Below are 21,463 nucleotides of genomic sequence, written 5' to 3'. Positions count from 1 at the left end.
GTAGGCGTTAACCTTGAGGGATCCAATAGCGGAGGCACGTAGACTGCTGCCTTGGCATCCTTGCTGACTCTGCTGCAGTCGGCGTCAGCGCGCATGAGTGTCTGTACGCCGTATGTCGCTCAACGAAGAAGGATATGTGCCGATTAGAGACTGTAGCATTGATGATGTACTACGGTTTAGATTGTCATACTGTCGAACGTCACTGGCGTTGTTGAACAGGGTTAGTTGATAGTTGACAGGATGAACGTCGTGATGATGCAGACTTCAGGGTCTGCGGGCGGATCACCTGTCGGCGCCAAGCAAAAGTGAAGCTCGTCGCTTCGCATCACCAACACCGACCACCAATCCACCCGCCTTCTGCGCTACATCGACACACAGGTCACCAAACCCTGTACATACCAACTTACAGCCGGTTATCGCCGACGCCAGACTCTCGAAAAGTCAACAAGCCGCACACGGTCCACGAAACCTCGCAATGGCCATCCTAGGGACGGCCCTCAACGGCATCGGCGCGCTCTTCCTCACACATGCGTACGTGTATAGGTAGCTCATATCTCCATCCTCTCAAACAGAGAGTCACATGAGCACAACCACCCAATCCCCACCACCAACTAACCCCCACCAGCGTCTACTCGACCCACGAACACACCGCAACCTTCGCATCCACGCCCCTCCCCCTCGACATCTCGCTCGAACTCCTCACCTCCATTCTCATCCTCTCCCTCGGCATCGTCATATCGTTTGCGCCGCTGAAGCCAATACAATACGCACAATGGGCGGGCCAAATCTCGCGGGAAGGACGACACGGCGAGGGCTACTACACAAAAGAGGGCGAGGAGGTGTTGAGTGAGGGCGATCCGTATGCGTTTTTAGGTCTGGATGGCGGGATTGGCGGGAAGGGGGAGGGGAGGAAGGGGTTCTGGGATGTTAAGGGGAAGAGGAAGGAGTATGAGGAGTGGGTTAGGCAGGGTGGGAAATAGTAGATGGTTGAGGACAGCGGGGGAGATTTGGATCGAAGAAGTCCAGCGGATGAGCGTGATGGACTGACAACGCGCACCGGTGGTGTGCTTGGGCATGCGTATTTTGTCACGAAGCGTCTCATACCCGGTACGAAAGATGATTGTATGTCGACCACCGTTATGCCTATCGTACATCGCACGAATGCCCGATTTCGATGCCCCATACCCTGTGTCCCGACCGTCCAAAAACCCAGACGCCATGCTTAAACGAGCAAAACCAGCAATCCCAATCAATCTGTTCCCATAACTCTTTTCCTCTCCAATCCTTCCCTCACGCCTCGCTCGTCATCTTCTCAACCTGATTTCCTCCACACCCATTCACCCTACAAGCCCAGCACTCCTTTCCCTCCATCTCCTCGCCAATAGCCGCAACACCCGCACTCTTCCTCCTCGGCCCCTCCACATCCCCATTAACATCAACACCACTAACCCACCAGATCCCCGCCGCAATAACCTTCGCCACAACCTCCACCTCCGCCTCATCCCTCGGCGCATAAACCAGCATAAACTCCCTCGGAACAAACTTCCTACACCAACCACCCCTCGCAAGCGGATGTCTCTCACCCCATCCCATTTCAATCAACAGATTCGCATCCGCAGGATGCAACGTCATATGCATCGACCCATCACTCGGATGCGCATGACAAATCTCGCCTCCACACGTCCTCGTAATCGGCACACTAGTAAACAACCCCGAACTATGCTTCTCAAAGCAACTCGTACGTTCCAACAACCTATTCCCCGGATCCGCCGCAAGGCCCTTTATCTTGGCTACCAAACACGCATAAACCGCCTGCCCACTCTTCTGCGTCTGCTGTCTCTGCGGCGCAATACCGCGGATGAGCGGCTTGGTGCCTTTGCGCGTGGGTAGCGAGGAGGCGGTGAAGTAGCCTTTTTGGGGGCGGAAGTGTGGGGGGATGGCGATGGGGCGGAGGGGGTCGCGTAGGCAGATTAGAGAGAGGAGTTTGATTTTTAAGTAGCCGAGGGGTGTTGCTGGGGTGCCGCCGGGGCCGAGGGAGAGGAAGGCGCGGTAGTCTTTGTGGATGTAGAGGGCTGTTAGGGTGGGGAGGAGGAGGGCGAGGGTCGCGATGAGCATGTGGAGGTGGGTTTCTGTAAACATGCTTGGATGGGGTGGTGGTATGGTTGGTTCGTAGGATGGGTGTAGGGTTGTGGTGGTGAGGTTGTGTGGGTCGACCATGTTGGGTGGACGGGTGATGTTGTTTGTTGGATGGTCGTCCTGGAGGTAATTGAAGACGTGGAAATTGAACAAAGAAAGCAGGAAGACGTTTGCTGAGAGTCCTCTTATGCCTTCCTTCTCAACAAGACAAGAGAATTACAGGAACCCGGGAAAGCACAATAGCTCCGTGGCCCCAGTAAAGAAAGGAAGATCAGCCCCACACGTGCACTGCAGGAAGGAAGGTCGGTGAGTCCCACGCGAGACTCAGGGTCCGCGGGACCTAAGAGGGATGACGTTGAATTGATATAACAAACAAAGCTACCACACAGATACCAAACGAAAGCCTCAATACTGTATCAACGTAAAAGCAGAAGCCTAAAAGCCTCAAATACCAGCTCACTAACACAACCACGAGCACACACACCCCTTCTTATAATCTCAAAAAGCCACGCCAGCAAACCAACGCAGCAACCATAGCGACCGACCGACCGACCGACGTCAACCCCGTGGTCCCCCAAAACATAATCCACGTGCCTAGCCCCGCATCCGGTTAGCACGGCCCTCACCTGCATGTTTGTGGGGTTAGCGGCCGGCCGCGCTAGCAAGCCCATTGGCCCACATCACGGTGCCTGTGACGTTTGACCTAAATCAACAATGCTGGCCGTTCGCTTCCCATTCTCTCTTTTTATCCACTCGCTGCAATTACCTTCGTCATTCTGTCGTGTGTGCACTTGATAGAAAGGGTCCGGGCGCTTGAAGGTTTGTATCGCCGATGTGCGGGAGCAAGGGTGAGGGAATTGGAGGTTGTACGAAGGGAGCGGGCATTATGCTGGTGAGGGGGATGCTGAGATCAGCTGTGCTCACGTGGTCTTGTGCACGGTTATGCTTTCTAGAAAGAGGGGTTTTTGGGAGCTGACTTCTCGTGTTCAGCCTCTTTCTTACGTATGCCCGCTGTCGTGAGGTATGTGCTCGTTCGCTCGTCGCGGCATGAATTGGCGAGGTACGCTGGCACGCTTTGACCATCAGCTGGGTGTTCTGATCACCCAACGGACGAACCGGAAGCGTGCCAGATGGTCATCAGGCGCGAGACTAGCGTAGTGGTGTCAATACCCGCTAGTTCACGATAGCTGGTGTCGGCGTTGTTCGATGGACTCCCTGCAGCGTGCAGCATGCAGTGTGATCGGAGGAGCGGTGATGCGTGGCGCGCTGTGAGCTCTTTGCATTATCGCCGAGCTCGGAACTTGGGTTCGAGAACATGGCTGTCAGTACACGGTCGTTCGATTTTAGATTGAGGTAACAGGCTTGTTATGGCTATGCGTACTTGCAGCTATATGTTCCACAGTTGAATAAATATCTTGGTCAACTCTCGGTTGCATCGACACTCATAGCGCATCGGTACAAGCGGTACAAGAGCGAGGCGAGAGAAGAGAAGAGTATTATTAACTTGAGACTTTTGAAATGGTACAGCTGCTTGCTGCTCACGAAGACGGGTAGTTGATGGGCACGTGCCGTACAGCGACGAAGACTCCACAGAATCCAGCGCGTCCCAGCGCATCGCGCCGCAATCGTGGATCAGTCTTGCCAGGCGATTCGCACCTTGAGGAGCTTGTATTTGCCGGGGAATCCAAGTTCAGTCAGATCATCACCCACGTGTTCCTGCCGTCCGGGCCGCGAACGACTATTCCATGACAGCTGCTCAGCTCGTGCTTTTCCAGTAATATTGACAAACACCGCTGATTCCATGTTGGCCTCTCTCTGTTTCTCGTCTGGCATGAAGATCTCAAGCTCGGCGGAGACCACTCTTTCGGCTTGTCGCACGTCCATGTTCCTCAGGACCGACACTGCAGATCTTATCTCATCCATCATGTCAGACGTGAGAAACAAAGTTCTTAAGCCGGCTGGCCAAAAATTCATTTTGAATGAAGGAAACCCTTTCTGAACTTGCACCAATTGAAGAAGGTCGACTTTCCGTTCTTCACCAATTCCGAATTTGTCGAGGCGTATGAGGATGAAACGGTGAATCGTTCGTAGACTTTCGTATGGACGCTTGATGAAGAAGACGTGCAGGTAATTGTTCAGTTGTCGGAAAGGGACGACGGGACTGTATAGCCGCAGCCTGATGGACGGAGACAGGTACATAGGCGCGAACTCGTCGTGGACTTGCTCATGAGAATTGACAAGGTTTATGGCGTCAGCACATTTTGGTGTTAGATGGAGGAATTCGGTGTAGATGGCGTTGCGTAGCTCTATATTCAGGACCTGAAATCAGCTTTGGGCAGGTAAATCGTGGGATTTGGAGACCTCGTACCTCCGGGTAGGTCAAGGAAATTCGCTCTGTGGCGGTAGTGTGCGCTGCTTCGAATTTCAGCATTCATCGACTGGCACTGCAGTGTCACACGGCTCTTTTGACATACCTGAGTGCCATGCTGTTGTCGCAACGAGAAATAGAGTGCGTCTTTGACTCAGACTGAGGCGAGATCTTGACTCAGGCAATACTACCTAGGTAACGAGGCGAAAGCGCATACAGTCTTCCAAAGAGGCTTGGCTTTGCTGTTCGGCGTTTTGATGCCATCGAAGAGGTGTCGTAAACAAGACAGACTCGCACCTGAGTCCAAGATAGGGCCTCCCGCCAAGACCACGCTAAACCCAAGGAATCGACGACCGGGCCGGCGTTAAGCTGTGGGCTGATTTCTCACATCCTCAAGCTCATCACATGGATCTGAACAGTCATTACTCATACATTGCTTCCAGATGTTCCTTGCACTTTTCTTCCCGTACCCCCCACCACTATCGTGAGATCCTATTCATCTTCCTCACTCTCGGAGACATGATATTCGCTTTCTGGTTCGTGCGCTACATGAAATCGCACTTTGACGCCCCCGCATTCAATACCAAATCCAAACTTTTCGAAGTCTTGTTCCGTACAGTCCGCCATCAGAGCGATGTCAAGATAGGCTACTAGACCGGCACTGAACTTCTCATCTAAAGGTGGCCTGACAGATAAGGACAGATCAACAGAAGCCACCTTCGCGTACAACTCATCCTCCAATTTTCTGAGTATTGACAGGGGCGCGTCGATGTTTATATCGTCAACACTGAAAGTGACTCGAGCAGAATGACGCGGAATCGCTATCTCTTCTTCCTCAGAGTCTGCTTCCTCCAATTCTGATTCCTCAGGTTGTGCTTCGTCAGATTGTCCCTCCTCTGGCTGCGCCTCCTCGGGCTCGTCTTCGTCCTCGTCTTCTTCTTCGGTTCCTTCTTCTTCGTCAGGTGCGTCGGAGCGGTCGCCGCGGCCGGAGTAAGCAGGACGGTTGGAGTGGTTAGAGTGACTACAGCGGTTGAAAGGGTTCAGGTCCCACTCAATGTCGAGTAAAGGATATCCACGCATGAATGCGACAGTTTCAAAGAGGTCGAGGTCCCAGAAGCTCCTGTGCCAACAGAGATCGTTCCAGTCGAGCTGTACAAGGAAGCTGCAAGTGAAGTCCTTTGGTCTCTGGCTAGCGATAGGCTGGAAGGTGTCGCGCAGGAAGGGTATGAGGCAGTCAAGAGGTACTATAGCGTTGCCCTGACTCAGGTATAGTGACCCGAATTCGGAGCGGATCTGCCGATTGACTTGGAGGAACTGGATGCTCTCGTCAAGAGATGGGTCGAGGTCGATGAAGTACTTGTAGACGGCGTTGCGCAGTTCTATAATGTGACGGGTTAGTTGGTTGTATTTGGGTAAACCAGTTCATGGACCACATACCACCAGACAACCTGTCAAGGAACGGCGTTCCGCCACTATGGTCCCTGCCATCATCATCGTTAGTTTGTTATTTCATAAAGCAGAATGTTTGACTGCAGCATACTGGTTTGTCATCATGGTGCAGTGCAGTGGTAGCTTGTATTCTCCACCTGAGCGTAGTGGAAGATAGCTTCGTAGGTAGACTAGAAAGCTTTAGGAGCAAACAAGATTGTTGTGGACGACAGGTCGTTTTGTCTCAGCGTCCGCCAAGATCTGCCGTGCAACGTAGACCGCGCTAGACACAAACGGTCAGGCAGACAGCTTCTTGGGCTCATAATGCAGCCTGAATTCTCGCATCTTCAGGTAAATGACATGTCATGTTATTACTCCTAAAAAATCTTCGATCTCTGAATTCTCTCAATACATCATTCTTTTGAACTGCCGTCCTGCCGCTGTCCTACACATCCTCCCTACTCTCCGAGATATCGTGTGCGCCTCGGGGCACGGCTGCTATCTTAAGCACAAAATTATACTTCGGCGTTCATACTTAATTCCCCCAATCTTGAGCTGGATATCATCGGTATCTTGTTCCGTACAACCACGTTCCAGAAAGGTGTAAATGTCTCCGCCCAATGGCCCATCATGAATAAGAAGCCAGATGGAAGACAACTTCGCAAACTCGTGATCGTCCATATCCTTCAGAATGGACACATATTCAGCTAAACCTAAGTCACTGTGGGTCTCGGAGTGGCCAGGCGGGATCAAGTTCCATTTGATGCTGAGCAGAGGATACTGTCGCATGATCAAGATGACGTCCACCAGGTCGATTTGCCAATTTTTGTAATCTATTTGCCTGCCACGGAGCTCCACGCGAATCTTGCAAGCAACGTCGTCAAGCATCAAGGTTGTAGAAGGGATCTGGATGAAGGCGCGTAGGAAGCTTGCGATGCCGTCGAGGTAAACTTTGGCATTGCCCTGACTGAAGTACGATGATCTGAACTCGGCGCGGATTTGCCGGTTGACCCACAGTAGGTTGATGGCGTTGGTGTCACACGCGCATGTGTTGATATCGATGAAGTGCTCGTAGATCACGTTGCGTAGCTCTGTCTGAAGTGTCAGCTTGCGCCATTTAAACAAGCAGGATGATGACACTTACCTCCAGGCAAGTCAAGGAGCGACTTCGCGCCGCGGCGACGTTGTCTGTCGCTTCGTGAATCAGTGTGGGCTCATGCAGAGTGATAGTATGGCACGACTTACTTGGTTGTCATTGCGACAGTATGAGATAGTCGCTGATTGATGAGTAAGTGTTGCCGAGGGATCTTTGGTGGGTGTCGTACGCAAAGTGAGTAACTTGACAAAGACGGCAGGGCGTAGATCTGCGCCTCTGCCAAGACTGCGCTAAGAAGATCAAGTGAGAGAAAAGAGGTGGGTTCTCGAAGGGATTGCGCACCCGAGTGAAGACTGCTGATTGGTTGTGTATTTATCAGGTGACACAATATGTACGTTGGTGGTCATTAGAGTTGAAAAGACGGTCGAAGTCACTGCGTCAATTCCAGGCTAAGCTGGCGTCCGCGCTATCGCATTTGCACGCAAGAACAGCACTATAAAATCAAGGAATCTACACTTCGCAGATTAGACTCATCTTCTGTTTCGAACTCCCAGCATCTTAGTATAGGCCCTCTCTCATCTCATAAATATCCCAATTGCAGACGCAAGATCTGGTTCTCGTGATCATCTTCGCTGCTCTATGAGTCTTTCTCCTCACTCTTTGAACACTGTAGTTCATCGTATGACAATCCGCGTACCGCACCCCAAGAATTGCCTTCCCAGTAGACTTCCACATCGATGCCTCCACATTCTTGACGCAATCTCGAGGCCTCAAGGCTCTTGACGTCTTGCTCAGTAGCACCCCTCTTCAACATGAGAGACAGGCAAGCCTCTACTTCGATCTCTCCCAACAGGATCGTCTTGTACCACTCAAGGTCGTACAGGCAGAGGTGTGCAGATTCCAGCAGTTCGAATTGGTTGAGACTCATTTCTTTCAGAGCAGCCACGGTGTACGCAACCTCTATGTCCTGGAACGCCGCCTCCTTGCAGTTGTCAACCAACTTCCATACAACGTTAATGAGCGGGTAATGACGCATGATCGAGACAACTTTGAGCAGATCGAGTGACCAACCAGGTGTCGCACCTTCGTCGTCGGTTTGAGGTTCAGCAAGTCCCACCGCGAACTTGTAGGGGACGTCTTTAGGAGCCGAGTCGGGATATGCGACGAAGAACGAGTGGAGAAACTCATGGACATGGTCAAATGAAACCACGACTCCACCTCCGAATATCTGTTGTAGGTAAAGCGTTAGGAACTCGGCGTGGATCTGCTGATTGGTACATGCGACACCAGCAGCATCGCCGGTCAATGGTCTCAGGTCGATGAAGTGCTCGTAAATCTTGTTACGCAGTTCTGTAATATCGTATATTAGTTTTCCGCAAAAACGGAGTGTACAGGAGTTTCACCTCCAGGTAAGTCAAGGAACGTCTTTCTACGGCGTGGGCTTCCGGCGCTGTGTGTGTCAGTTATGGATCTGGCTCACCAAGAAAGCTTCTGGGCACGACTTACTTGGTTGTCATCGTGGAGTTGCGCAATCGAAGCACGCTACTTGGGCAAGAGTTGAGAGAATGAGCAATTGGGCAGAGTGTGAAGAGAATTGAAAGTTTATTGCAAGTGAAGGAGCGTTTGTTTGTGCCTGCGCCAAGTCCACGCTAAAATTGCAGGTGGGTAAGGAGAGTGCAAGAGACGGATACAGCTAGAAGATGGAACAAAGCGATTCTGTCATTCATAGAATCTCGAGATTGGCTGAGTTCTTACAATGCGCCTTCTTCTTCAGAAGCGCCATATCTTTGTACTGTCCTTCCGTCATAGCCAGAGTGCCATAGACCAAAAGCTCCGTGCCGCTGTGCGCGTCATCTTGCTGGAAAAACCCCGAAGACTCATATCCAAGCGCGCTACACATTAACACAGACACTAGTCATCGCTCTCCACATCATCTTCGTCCCAGTCTGCTCCATCTTCATCACCGGCCCAAAGATCTTCATAGTTCTCCGCATCCTTCTTCTCGATCTCTGCCTCCTCGTCATCACTATCGGACTCATCTTCCCAAATGATCTTGACCTTGGTATTTCCATACTCTGCGTAGAACCCCAGTTCGTCGATCTGATCTTCCGTGACCTCACTCTTGACAATGATGAGCAGGCGAGCGCCCATGCGAGGCATCAGGACCGACAGGAAGTTATGCGGCAGCTTGTACAGCTTGAGCGTGACGAAAGCCATTCGCGCAAGTCTTGGGGCATCCAGGTTCTTGAGGGTATCAACGATCTCGGCGATGTCTTGGTTCCATTCAATGTCGAGTAACGGGTATCGGTTCATACAGACCACGACATTGAGCAGATCGACAGACCAGTCCTGGTACTCGAACAGATCGATGCTGACTCGGAAGCCGCAAGGGACGTTCTGCAGGGCCGACTCGGGGTAGTGTAGGAAGAACACATCCAAGAAGTGGTCGATGCAGTTGAGTGGAACCTTGACGTTGCCCGAGCGAAGGTAGAGCGTGCCGAACTCAGAATGGATCTGTTGGTCAACGAGAACAAGGTTGGCGACGTCTTCAGTCGTAGGCGTGAGATCGATGAAACGCTCGTAGATAGCATTGCGCAGCTCTGTACTCGCAAGTTAGATTGTGGCATTCGGAAGACTTGATCAGGATTGATGTTACCTCCAGATAAGTCCAAGAAGGACGTTCCGCCGCGAATGTCTCTGCTGCTTCAACAGTTAGTTCGTGAGGATTGAGAATGCTGATCAAACTCAACTTACTTGACTGCCATGTTCAATCTCCAAGTAATAGTGAGCGAATTGGATCTCTTGATAGGAAGGGTAAAGAGGTAAAGTTGCTGTGGACAACGATGCGTTTTTCAAGGTCTCGCCAAGATCGCGCTGGAAAAATCCAGGTGAGCGAGAAAAGGTGAGAGTGAGGACGAGCGTCACTGTCCCCTTCCCAGTTTGGATGCGTATTGTCTCTGGGTTGCACGGACCCCGAAGTGATCTTTTACAAGAGGAAATATACAAGACGCGACGCACCTAGACTAGAGAGCAGACTGGAAGACTTGTACGGTAAAAGTTCATTCTACATACTGAATTGAATCGTTAAGTAGAGATTGAGTTTTCAAATGCTCTTTCAAGATCTCAATACGCACCCTCCCTCTTCTCATACTCCATCCCCATGACAGTCCCCACCTTCTTCATCCCACTCCAAATCTCCGCATCAACCTCCAGCTCCAACCCCTCAACCTTCGTCGCTCCCCCATCAAGTCCCCAAAGCGAGACACCCAAGTAATTCGTTCCGTTGTAGTTCAGAATACCTTCTGTAACAGGGAACTTAACCTGCGGCCCCACATTGCTAACGTATTTACCATACTGCCATCCATTAACGTAAAGCTGGACGCGGTACGCGGGAACGCTCGAGCCGCCACTGCTGCTGTTACCAGAAGAAGTGCCGTTGGTGAAGGTGAAGCTAAGCGGGATGTCGTAGCCAGACGGCATGTTGAGATCGAATTCCGTGGCGAAGAAACCGATTCCAGGAGCGGAGATACCGTCGGCGACGGGGCCGGCGGAAGCAGTCCATTTAGCGTCAGTGGCGGAGAGCGCACCGGGGAGGTGCAGACCCTGGCGCTCGACGAAGAGACCGCCTTCGTTGAGGGGACCGCGCGAGATGTCGCGGTAATCTTCTCCACCCAGGTTACCGGTGAGCTTCCAGCTGATGTCGGAGGCGTCGTGGCCGGATAGCTTGTAGTCTAGGATACCGCGCGGGTTCTTCATTGTCTCGGTGCCGATGGTCCAGTTTTCGTCGAGACCCTGGTTGTCGACTACGACCGTGATGGTGTACTTCTTTCCCTTGGTCAGGTTCGGCATGGTGAAGGTAGCGCTTCCATTCAGGGCCGCGTCGTATCCGCGCCATGAACCCAGGAATTGGTCACCGATCCAGGCGGATGAGCCGAATGCTGAGCCACCTTGGGTGGTAAGGTTGAAGGTTGTCTCGTTTCCGGATGCAGTGAATGTACCGCGGAAGAGGAGTGTACCGGTGTGGTAGCCGTAGTCGGAGCTGTAGAGCGATACGGGGGTATCAAGGGGACGCAGGGAGTTGTACGTCTTCTTCAGATCGGCCGCAGTCCACTCGCTGTCATCGTAGCCGGGTTGAATCTCAGGAAGCGAGTCGACGTACTTCCACTCGAGTTCACTGAGCTTAGGTAGGCTAACATCTGGCTTGGCGAATTCGATGTCGGCGCACAGAGTTCCTTGCTCGGAGGTGGTGAAGTCGATATCCTGGCCGTTGAACGTCATCTTGGACACATCAAATGATGCACCACCAAGAACCTCAACAGTGGTTGTCGCATTGAGATCTCCAGTGAGGGCGAGTGTGTCGCCAGTGACCTTGGCGGTGCGCATCAGGTAGCCGGCCTTGAGGATGACAGGGTTGGACGAGTCGTGGGGTGCCTGGTCGACGGCCCAGTAGTTGAAGGCTTCGACGCGGTCGACCATGTAGACGTAGATGGGGCTGTCAGCTCCAACCTTTGCCACCTTTCTGCCTCCATCAGCCTTGAAGTTCAAGACTGTGACTCCGCTAGTAGTCATGCTCTTGACATCGCCTTCGATGACTTCCATTCCAGTAGCAGCAATGGCCAACTCGTGAGTCTCTCCAGGTCCACCGTATACAACCAAGACAGTCTTGTCATCATACTTGTGCCAAGTGAATACTTCGGCAGTAGAGTAGACAAGGGTGGTGCCGCCAATATCGTAGTCGCTGACGTGGATCTTGGAATCGCGGCCGTTCAGCGTCAGCGAAGTGCCGTTCATTTGGGGTACAGTAATGTTGCCCAATGCCGACGTTGCAACGTTGAGCTTATAGGTCGTGGAATCTAGCGAGTTGTACTTGGAATGCCTGACAAAGTAGAATGTCGTCTTCTCGTTGGTGGCGGGAGTGACGCTAAGGTCACTGCTGGTAGTCCACTTGGAAGTCGAAGCATTGCCGCGTGCAGCAGTAAGGTACGCAGGGCTGACCTTGAAGAAGTTTGCCTGGAGCTTTAGCTCGGAGTACTTCGCGCGGTCGACTTGACGGTCTTCCTTGATCGGTGCAGCGTAGTCGTAGCTGGTGTAGCCACCGGGATGACCGAGGTTACCCCAGTTGGTCCCACCGTAAGTCATGTACAGGTTGAGAATCGTAACGCCAAAGCTGTAGAGTTGCTTGTAGAAGACACGGTTGAACTCTGCGCCAACGAGAATGCCGCACTTGTCGAAACCGGGTCCACCCCAAGGGTCGAAACTGCCGGATTGGAACTCAACGATGGAGTAAGGCGTAGTGGGGCTCTGCTGCTCGTGGAGCTGATGCCAGTTTGTCGGAAGATTGCCATCTGGCCATGTAGTAGGGTTGGCACAGTCGAATCCAAGAGGATATCCATCGTGTCCGTAGATGTCAACAGCTGCAGGTTGACCGGGTGCGTTGTTGCCCTTAGCGGAGGCATCGTTGCTGATCAAAGGCACGATAATACCGGCGTCGCGAATCTGATCTTCGACGTATTGCATGTAGACCGGGTCCGGGAAAGGCTTGATAGCCGAAGTGGCCTGTGTGTACTCATTCTCGGGCTGAACGAGAATGATTGGTCCGCCGTTGGTGATTTGCGCAGGCGCAATTGTCGCCAACACATTCTTCATGTAGCTATCCTGTTGTTAGTAAGACATCACCCAGATTCATTGTAGAAACATACTTGTCAGTCGCCTCCAAGAAGTCAGGCGCACGCGTTCTCAACGTGCCATTGACTCTTTGGATCCATCCGGGGAAGCCTCCACCAGACACCTCGGCGTTGATGTAAGGACCTGGCCTAGCAATAAGATAGATACCAGCTTCCTGTGCAGCATCGAAGAAAGGCTTTAGATCAAAGACACCCTCTTCGCGGTAAACACCGGGCTTGCCCTCAAGCAGCGCCCAGTCCACGTAAAAGGAAACACCATTGTATCCAAGAGCCTTGATCTTCTGGAAGACATCGGAGTAGAGATCAGGCACCGGTAGCCTGTACGGGTGGACTTCGCCAGAGTACAAGAAGATGCGTTCGCCATGTACGAAGAGCGAGTCTTCATCCCATGTGACCTGTAATATCGGTCAGCCATCGTCGTTTCGAGATATTCTATCAACTCCGCAACTTACAATATCTTGCAAAGCCTCTCTCTTATACGGCTTAATCCACTGCTGAGGCGAATACCCCACAGCCCTCGCCGCAGTCTCAACCGCAAAACATCCCAGCGCAACCGCGCCTGCAAGCTTTGAAAAGCTCTTCATATTGACCAAAATACGAAACCAAAGGTCAATGTGCTTGTGGCCCGGTCAAAGTTCCGCGGGGAGGGCAAGCAATATAAAGCTTCCGGAACTTCAGACGGTATGCATGTAGCCGAACCGGGATCTTTCCTCGTTCCTGTCAGGTAATGACAGCATCGTTTCCACGCCGCTCGTGCCATTGCGATCCGAACGCACATACCTCTTTTCCCCAGCGACTTTCCCCAGTCTTGCCCCATGTTGAGCGTGCTAACACCGCGTGTTGAACCGGGTGAGTAGCCGTAGCGATACTAGCATGGTCTAGGATGCGGCGAAGCGACCAAAACGCAAGTACCCATTCCACCAATATCGCAGCTTGGATGCTTGTTAGTGGAGTCGATGCCCGCATCTCGGTTGAGGCAGGCGGGGAAACATGTCCGATGTGCGCCATGGCCGTTGCCCAGGCGGTGCAGATGGGGGACGATCAGTGGGGTTAGCGTGAGGGTTAATGCTTGGTCGTATAGTTGTGGATGCTTGCGGAAGCTTGGGTTGAGGCCTTTCCGCCCTGGATGGGGAAAGGCATCCGCGCTGTGATGACGACGGGCATCGGCGAATTTGTTCGGAGGTCGGTTCTTCAGGATAATTGCGGATGTAATGACTGGGGTGACATGCGGTGGCATGGGTGATGAGTGATGGGTCGGAACCTCGTGGTGATGGAATGTGGGGGAGAGTTACCGAGGTACATCGATTTGGTACTGACGTAACAAGGCCTTGAACATCGCGAAAAGCAAGCGAGCAAAACAGCGCGCAGCAGTACTCTAAAACACGGAAGGCTCCTTACGCTTCTGATAAACATGGCTACTAAGGGGCGCTGATATGACTTCCACCTCCACCCCTTCGCCTCCCCTCCGCCTCCCCCATCTACCCAGCTGACGTAACGAGCGCCTTGACCATCGCGAAAAGCAAATGAGCGAGTCCAGCGCGCGGCAGTACGCTGTCCGTATCGCAGAAAGCTCATTGAACTTCCGATAGGGAAGGGCTTCCAGTATGCGACTCAATGAGTGCAAGTATAATGTTACTCATCTCTAGTTCGCCGTCTGCATGAAACATCTCATTTCGCCTCCGAAAAAATTCCTTTCAAAGTTCGTGAAGAAGCGAAGAGGTGTAGTGTGTTTGGATTTTTTCGTAATCTTAATGCAGTGGTCTGTATGTACCACGATGCATACTAGTACAAGGCAAGAGGAAAGTGTAGCGACGTGGCTTCGTTCACAGTCGATAGATTTTCCTGCGCGCAAGTATCATAGCTACCTCATACGTCAGGAACAAGGGCATAACATGTATATTCAGAAGAACAACTAACTTTCTGCAAGATGATACGAAAGACATCTAGGTCAAAGATACCGCCAATCCATTGCCACAAGTCCACGAACATGCTATACGGTAACGTGCATCTACATGTGCATCTACATGTGCATAAAGACCGATCGATCCGCCCACGACTCTCCCGTCGCATGCCAACCCAAAATCATCGCATAACAAGCAACCCGCCTATGAAGAAACAAACTCCGCTACATAACGTCCTGTCGCCCTTAGGAATCTAAATGGCACACCAATGCAGCCAGTCAAAGCAACCATAGCAACATGCGCCGAAGAAAGAGGTTAAAGAATGTGAAGAACATATTCGCGATAAACCCAGCGACAAACCAAACAGCCACTACTGTGGCGGATACGAATACCCAGACTGATAATACCCCGAGTTATCCGGAATAGTCGGAAAGCCATACTGGCCCCAATTATTGAAGTCTTGAGCACTATCACCAATCATGACATCGCCCGCCCAGCCATTGGGGAAAGTAGCAGCGCCGCAAATCTCCATGTTGACCTTCTGCTCCTGTAATTCCTGCGGTCGTGCCTGTGGCCATTGTTGGTAGACGCTGTGTATCGGGACATTTGCGGTGGCTGGCACAGGCGATTGGCGGGGGTCAGACTGCTGGAAGGGACTTCTCAGGGGATGCTGAGAGTTGGGATACTGATATGCTGGGTAGGGTTGTTGCGGTGATGTCAGTGCCGTGGCGCGCATATGAGAGTTTTGATCATAAGAAGGTGTACGGCCGCCGTGCGCGTAGGTTGATGGTTGGGTGACTGGAGGAGGAGCTGGAGGTGTTTGTTGACCATTGTGGTTGACGGCAGTGAAGCCGGACTGGTTGCTGGACTTTTCCTCTGGTGCACCTTGCATCTCATGCTTGACCGAAGCGGCGCTGGTAGGCAAAGTGCGCTCTGCAGAGTCTTCGTCATGCGGCAGTCTCGTATCCGCGAGGTCCTTATCCCTGTCGGGCCATTGTCCGTCGTTGTCGTTAGCGTTAGCAATGTCACCGAACTGCTTATGCGTTCTTTCGAAGAGCTGTGCATAGTCTTTCAACCCACCGCTAGCGACGCCATCGCTGGAGTTGCTCTTTGGAGAATCGTCGATCTGGCCGCTTAGCTCTCGGTACTTCTTCCTCTCACGACGGTAATATCGTTGCCATTCTGCTAGTTGGCTGAGCCACGAGCGGGCCATCTTGAAGCGACTCAGAATGCGTAGTAGGAAGCCGTTTGCGATATCATGGGCTCTAGGGTCTTTACGAGATGAGAGGGCGTCGTCCGGGTCCATGTGAGGAAAGTAGTGGCAGTAGATGGCTGGGGTGGTTAGCAATAACCAACCAAATTACTGTTAGATACGTACTGCCTATTCCAACGGCAAAACAAGAGAAAGCTACCGTTGGCGTTTGTACCAAATTGCTATGAACTTGTGAGTTCTCGATAGTATGAAGTAGTGTTGTGAAGTCGAGGCAGGCTTTCCAACAGTCTTTGGCTTGCTTGATCCAGTAGTCAGGGTCAGGGGGTTTCTCATCAATTAGTGGCTCATCCAACGGGCCGCGGGGATACGTCAACGTCCATGGTGATGTGGGCATGTACTCTCTGTACAACCACACAAAACACAATGTGTACATTGCATGTATCGCGACGTATTTGCCGGGCGAGTTGTAGCTACGGTCGTCGTTGTTGTCCGAGGTCAGCTGAAGGTGATCAGGAAGGTCGCGCTTCAACTGCTTGAGTTTGTCCTCCAATTTCTTGAAGCCAGTCGTTGCGCACCACGGTGGATTCTTGCCTTCTTGTCTACACGTTGTCAGTCAGATATCGCGGCGGAACGAACGAGGCAAACGGACCTTCTGCCGCGTTTACACGACCATTGTGAGACTTCTCCGAAGATCACAACAACTTTGATGTACCATGTTAGTTCTGCCTCCCCCTCAGCAACTTCCCACCTCCCCCCGTCCAGGGCACTGGCTCGATCTGCTCCGTCGTGGTCATTACGGCGTTCCTCAGCATGTTTGTTCCATCGTTTCCTCCGCGCAGTATACATCGCATCGTCTTCACCCAGAAGCCTTGTTCTTGCTCTTTTTCCAAAATTGAATGCGCCATCGCTACAGACAAGTTGGGTTCTTTGAAGTTGATCGGGCGTAAGCATCCTCGGCCGATCCTCCCCCCAACTCAGATAGCAATCCATGAGGACGCAGCTCCAAAAAGTACGCCGCTGAGTCTCGCGAAGTATGAATTGGTCCTTTTCCGAAAGGCCCTTTTCACAGTCTTTCAGTGGTGCAGGTAGTCCGCTTTCATCGACATCCAGGTGCGGGTACCCAAGGCATATGGCAGCTCTGATAGCAATCCCGACCTTCATCCAGCCCTCAGTACCTTGCAAATTGGTCCATTCATAATACCCCAACATGAGGAGTGTTTGGATCTTTTCCACATTCGGGGACCCAATGATATCCGTTCCCATCTGCGTGCGAGTCGCCGATGCGTAGAATTCGGCAACCCTGATCGGGTCATTACCCATTTGCGCTACGAGCTTGTCATGGAAACGAGCAGTCTGGGTAAGGAAGGCTAAGAGCAAAGGCGCATACACGCGCGGCGTTGGAGCTTGAGTCGGAGTCTTAACTTCAGATGAGCTGCCAGATGAAGGCGGCGGCCGCACAGAGCTGAGGAAAGTTCGCTTATGCAAGAAGGGGAAGTCGGTAGAGAAATGCTTCTCATAGATGTCAAACAACTCTTCCCAGACCTGGGAAGTAAGCAATGGTGATTGAAGAGCATCTTCAGGCGAGCCCAAGCCTTCTACCGAGCGTTGCGCTGTAGTCGACGTTGGTGCTAGCAACTTGCGTCGCTTCTTGGGCGGGGCCTAGGGGTGTCAGCGCTAGCACGTGATATAGCCCAGGACGTGAACTCAGCCACGAACGTTGATATGCAATACGACTAAAGGAGTACTGGGAGACAAAAAAGGATGACTTACATCAAAATCGGCCGTGCTATCGCGGCGCACAGATCCTGTGCTGCTTGCGACAGCCGCGTGGTCCCAGGTACAGTCGCGGTTGGTATTCGCGCAAGCCTTGCACGTCGTGCCCTGACCGGTGTTTTCGCACTTGGTCTTGCTTCGGCGACATCTGGTGCATGCAATCTGCGAGCGCATGCCTCGTTTTGCTGAGGGCTCAGCACTGCCGCCGCTGGCATCAAGGGGCCCGGGAGTCTGCTGCGGAGACGCCTTGACGGTGGATGGAGACAGCTGGGTTAGGGGAGACTGCAGTTGCTGATGCTGTCCGGGAGGAGATGGCGGCCGTTGATGTCGTTGTTGTGGTGGGTAAGCAGGCAGTGCAGTTAGCCGCGGTGCATTCTCTCCGGTCATGGGAAGATGCGCGACGGCGCCCAGCTCAGGCGGTGCGCGAATATTGGCGATGAGTGCAGAGAGTTCTGAGAACGGGTGTGGATGAAGAATGGCGGTGCTGCGAGGCTGCGCGCGTCTTGTTGATCGAGTCTTCGGGTGATGTTGCTGCGATGTGCGGGCCGGAGAGATGGGATGGTTGCCGGAAACGCCAGTCACGGGCTGGGGCCGAAGATTACCAGACGACGACGACAAGATGCAATGCAGGTCGGAGTTGTTGCGCAATCGTCGCGTATTCCAGGGCGGCAGGCAGCACAATCTGCGGTCGCTCGGATCGTGTGGTTCCAGCGTTGGGTGCTGGCTGGCGTCTGGCTTAGATGCTGCGGGCACACGGGTATTAACGTTGGACCTTCCCTTCCGACGGGACGAGAGCAACTTGGCGTTGGTCCTTGCAGCGAGTGCTGCCATAGCATACCGTGGTATTTAAGCGATCGCTTCATCCGACAAACTTACCAGTCACTGCGATTTCTCTGCCGGTCTGCCGTCATGAGCTTATGCTTACCCTGACAGCCCACGGCCACACACCCCAGCGGCCCAGCTGTTGGCCGCCGCGCAGTCGCAGCAGCAACCTCCCACTTCACCAGCGGCCCGGTTAGCACCGCATCTCCATCTATCGCTAATCCCGCCTGGTCCGAGTCTCTCAAACGCCTCCCTCTCTGCTTGCCCCAGCACATGAGCTGTCGCACGCAGAACGGGCGCTGACACGTGGGTGGGCCTGCATGCAGTAGTAAGGTGTCGCGGAGCCTTATGGCGCACGTACAAATACGCCCAGTCGATTGCGTTTGGCTGTAAGCCAGGCGCTTCACCGTCACCTTACTCTAGTCCGTCAGAACCATGCCCATCGTCGCCAGCGCATGTCCCGCATGGTTGTATGCAAGGCTCCGAACGGTGCAACACCTTCACATGATGCGAGCCTCTCGTCTATCTTTTGCCCCATCCAGCTAACTACGCATATCGCTACCTATGATATCGCCAGGCCGTGTTGGCCGGTAGACGTAGCCTTGTTGTCTTACTTCCGCGGGTCTGAAAGCGGCATCAATCTCGATGGCTCGGCCTTAGCATTTGCCTCTGCCCGGCAAATCATCTCGATGCGCTCCAACGACTCTGCGTCTCAACGACGTTGTAGATGAAAGGTGCCAGGGGTTCTCGACTACCCATGGATACGCCGCACTCGTACGTCAGGCCAGATGGGACATTTCTCCCCTCGCCACGGTTAGCGAACTATGTCGCGCATGCGCATGCGACCAAGTTCAGCCTGACATTGATGAGTGAGATTTTCTGCAAGTGGCCCAATCTGGCTGCTGCACGATCGGTGTAGACCTTGCATCTTATCTGCCCTCGGGCATATTATGTCGCACCCGTTGCGTCTGTCGAAACTGTGGTACATGGAGTCTAAATCAAGTTTTGATCATTTTGTCGCCTATGGCGGGAGGCGGCCAGGAGGTATTTAATGTACTTTGATTGGTCACGTAAGCTTCAAAAAGCTGCTTGTAGCCTCCAGCCTCCTGTACCTGGTCAACCTCTGAACCCTGGAGCCTATGCGAGGCAACTACAGCCTATCTATCCCCTCCTGGTGTATCCTCCGTACGATGCGCTTGGACCACGTCCAATCGTCGCATTTGCCGTTGAAGGGCGATCTTGACGACGTAGGCCCACGAACTTGGCCATCCGGTCTCGAGTTGCCTGGATAGCGGCGGTGACTTTGGACTGCGGTTTACCAGTCTTGACTTTGATGAGCTCTTGAGAAGGAGCTTCATCGACCTTGACCGCGGGCTTTTTCATCTCGACCACTTTGGCCTCTGTCGAAGATGAGACGATAGGAGACGATGCGACGGTAGCCGACTTCTTGGTGAAAGAAGGCATCGTGAACCCAAAGGACGGGACGGCGATGTGTTTGCTGTATTACTGTTGGAATACCATCCCTGCTAAGACAAAGTGAAAGATACTTACGGCTCGTCCGGAGTCTTCCCTCCACCTTCAGACGACTTTGATGTCGGTTTTGACGACCAGCGGGAGCTGCCGAGGCCAGACATGTTGTTGATCTATCGCGTGTCAGTGATGCGCACCGACTACATTAGCTCTCGATAGTGCGCATACATTGGTACAGTGGTGATGTGTTCGGTAATCGATCCGATACGCGCTTCGTCTTGGTAACTGCGACGTCGTTGTAAGTAGTAAGAAGGGAGAAGAAAAGCAGATTGACAAGATTATATACACCGAGGACCTCCTAGCGTACTCGTCTTCACCTCGAAAGAGCGTGAAAGCGAAGTGAAGGTATCCGCGGTGACGCAGGAATTTTCTGCGATATCAGAGATATTGACGTGGTGACGCAGGATCTTATAATGTCGAGTGTTTGCTATTGATACACATGACACTCTCATGCGCAATTCTCCTATCCTATAGTCCTCTCGGCGTGACAACGCGCACCTACCACTTCTCAACCGCCGGCCTAAGATCAATCTCCCAGGTAAAGTTCGTCTTTGGCTGGGTATGCAACCACCAGTAATCGTTCGCAATCTGCACTTCGCGTTAGCAAAAGACACCACGAAACAAAGGAAAAGATACTCACAGCATCAGCGCTCAACTTGGCCTCCTTAGGCATATCCTTCAACCACTCCTTCGTCCTCGGAATATCAATCACCCCATCAATAATTGCATGCGCAACATGCACCTGTTCATCAAAACACCGCATTAGCAAAGCCATCCACTCCACACCTCATCCACAATCCCAAAGACAGCAAAAACGGAAAAGAAAAGGACGACTCACACCCTGCGGTCCAAACTCCCTCGCCAAACTCTGACTCAACGCCCTCAACGCCCACTTCCCCGTCGAGAAACTCGCCATTTGCGCATTACTCTTCACACTCGCCGTGGCCCCCGTAAAGATAAGACTAGGCGGGTGTTCACTCCCCTTCTCCACGCCCTTAAGCAACAACGGCAAGAAAGTCTGTGAAAACAGCACCTAAAGATGGGGTGTACGAAATCAGTGTTTGTTTCACATGCAATTCATACATCGGCAATTACTTACTCCACCCATACCACTAACACCCAAACTCTTCTCAAAAGTCTCAACCGGAATCTCCAAAAACGGCTTCCGCATAAACGCACCAGAAGCATTGAAAATCGCTGCTGCGGCTGCGACATCATCTCCAAACTCACTCTTTATTTTGGAGAGGGAAGAGGATAGGGATTGGGCGGAGGATACGTCTGTGGCGATACCAATAGCTTTGCCGCCTGCTTTGTTTATTTCCTCGGCGAGAGAAGAGAAGGATTCGGGGGTGCGGGCGAGGAGAACGACGGGGTAGGTTTTGCTGAATTTGCGGGCGACGGAGGCGCCGGTTCCGGGGCCGACGCCGGCGATTATGGCGATGAGTTTGGATTTGGGGGACATGGCTGGGTTTGGCTGGGTTCCGGGGGAGGATAGGTTGAGTTGGTATGGGG

At 52.6% G+C, this 21,463-nt stretch overlaps 6 protein-coding genes across 6 annotated transcripts; 1 reads left to right on the top strand and 5 right to left on the bottom strand.

The window, feature by feature from the left end:
• Window positions 1-475: 475 nt before the first annotated feature.
• Window positions 476-980, top strand: J4E87_008672 (uncharacterized protein; the record flags this gene model as incomplete). Its single annotated transcript, XM_049380257.1, has 2 exons — window positions 476-531; window positions 626-980. 2 exons carry the CDS (start codon window positions 476-478, stop codon window positions 978-980), a joined length of 411 nt encoding a protein of 136 aa, XP_049229999.1.
• A 2,788-nt stretch (window positions 981-3,768) lies between these two features.
• J4E87_008671 (uncharacterized protein) lies at window positions 3,769-7,188 on the bottom strand (the record flags this gene model as incomplete). The annotated part of the gene is made up of 6 exons (XM_049380256.1): window positions 3,769-4,037; window positions 5,122-5,883; window positions 5,942-5,985; window positions 6,468-7,023; window positions 7,077-7,120; window positions 7,178-7,188. The coding sequence occupies 6 exons, from the start codon at window positions 7,186-7,188 to the stop codon at window positions 3,769-3,771; spliced, it is 1,686 nt and encodes a 561-aa protein (XP_049229998.1).
• Window positions 7,189-7,665: 477 nt separating this feature from the next.
• On the bottom strand, window positions 7,666-8,545 carry J4E87_008670 (uncharacterized protein; the record flags this gene model as incomplete). Its single annotated transcript, XM_049380255.1, has 3 exons — window positions 7,666-8,378; window positions 8,432-8,478; window positions 8,535-8,545. 3 exons carry the CDS (start codon window positions 8,543-8,545, stop codon window positions 7,666-7,668), a joined length of 771 nt encoding a protein of 256 aa, XP_049229997.1.
• A 394-nt stretch (window positions 8,546-8,939) lies between these two features.
• Window positions 8,940-13,296, bottom strand: J4E87_008669 (uncharacterized protein; the record flags this gene model as incomplete). Its single annotated transcript, XM_049380254.1, has 4 exons — window positions 8,940-9,628; window positions 10,163-12,678; window positions 12,728-13,107; window positions 13,165-13,296. The coding sequence occupies 4 exons, from the start codon at window positions 13,294-13,296 to the stop codon at window positions 8,940-8,942; spliced, it is 3,717 nt and encodes a 1,238-aa protein (XP_049229996.1).
• Window positions 13,297-14,983: 1,687 nt separating this feature from the next.
• J4E87_008668 (uncharacterized protein) lies at window positions 14,984-16,499 on the bottom strand (the record flags this gene model as incomplete). The annotated part of the gene is made up of 3 exons (XM_049380253.1): window positions 14,984-15,945; window positions 15,992-16,425; window positions 16,492-16,499. The coding sequence occupies 3 exons, from the start codon at window positions 16,497-16,499 to the stop codon at window positions 14,984-14,986; spliced, it is 1,404 nt and encodes a 467-aa protein (XP_049229995.1).
• Window positions 16,500-19,582: 3,083 nt separating this feature from the next.
• J4E87_008667 (uncharacterized protein) lies at window positions 19,583-21,413 on the bottom strand (the record flags this gene model as incomplete). The annotated part of the gene is made up of 7 exons (XM_049380252.1): window positions 19,583-19,919; window positions 19,973-20,064; window positions 20,128-20,176; window positions 20,454-20,539; window positions 20,592-20,693; window positions 20,790-20,984; window positions 21,051-21,413. The coding sequence occupies 7 exons, from the start codon at window positions 21,411-21,413 to the stop codon at window positions 19,583-19,585; spliced, it is 1,224 nt and encodes a 407-aa protein (XP_049229994.1).
• Window positions 21,414-21,463: the final 50 nt, after the last annotated feature.

This window comes from Alternaria ethzedia (genome assembly GCF_023757985.1).
Source record: "Alternaria ethzedia strain BMP 0044 chromosome Unknown scaffold_28, whole genome shotgun sequence".
Lineage (NCBI taxonomy): Eukaryota > Fungi > Ascomycota > Dothideomycetes > Pleosporales > Pleosporaceae > Alternaria > Alternaria ethzedia.
This window is presented reverse-complemented; position numbering and strand designations above follow the sequence as displayed.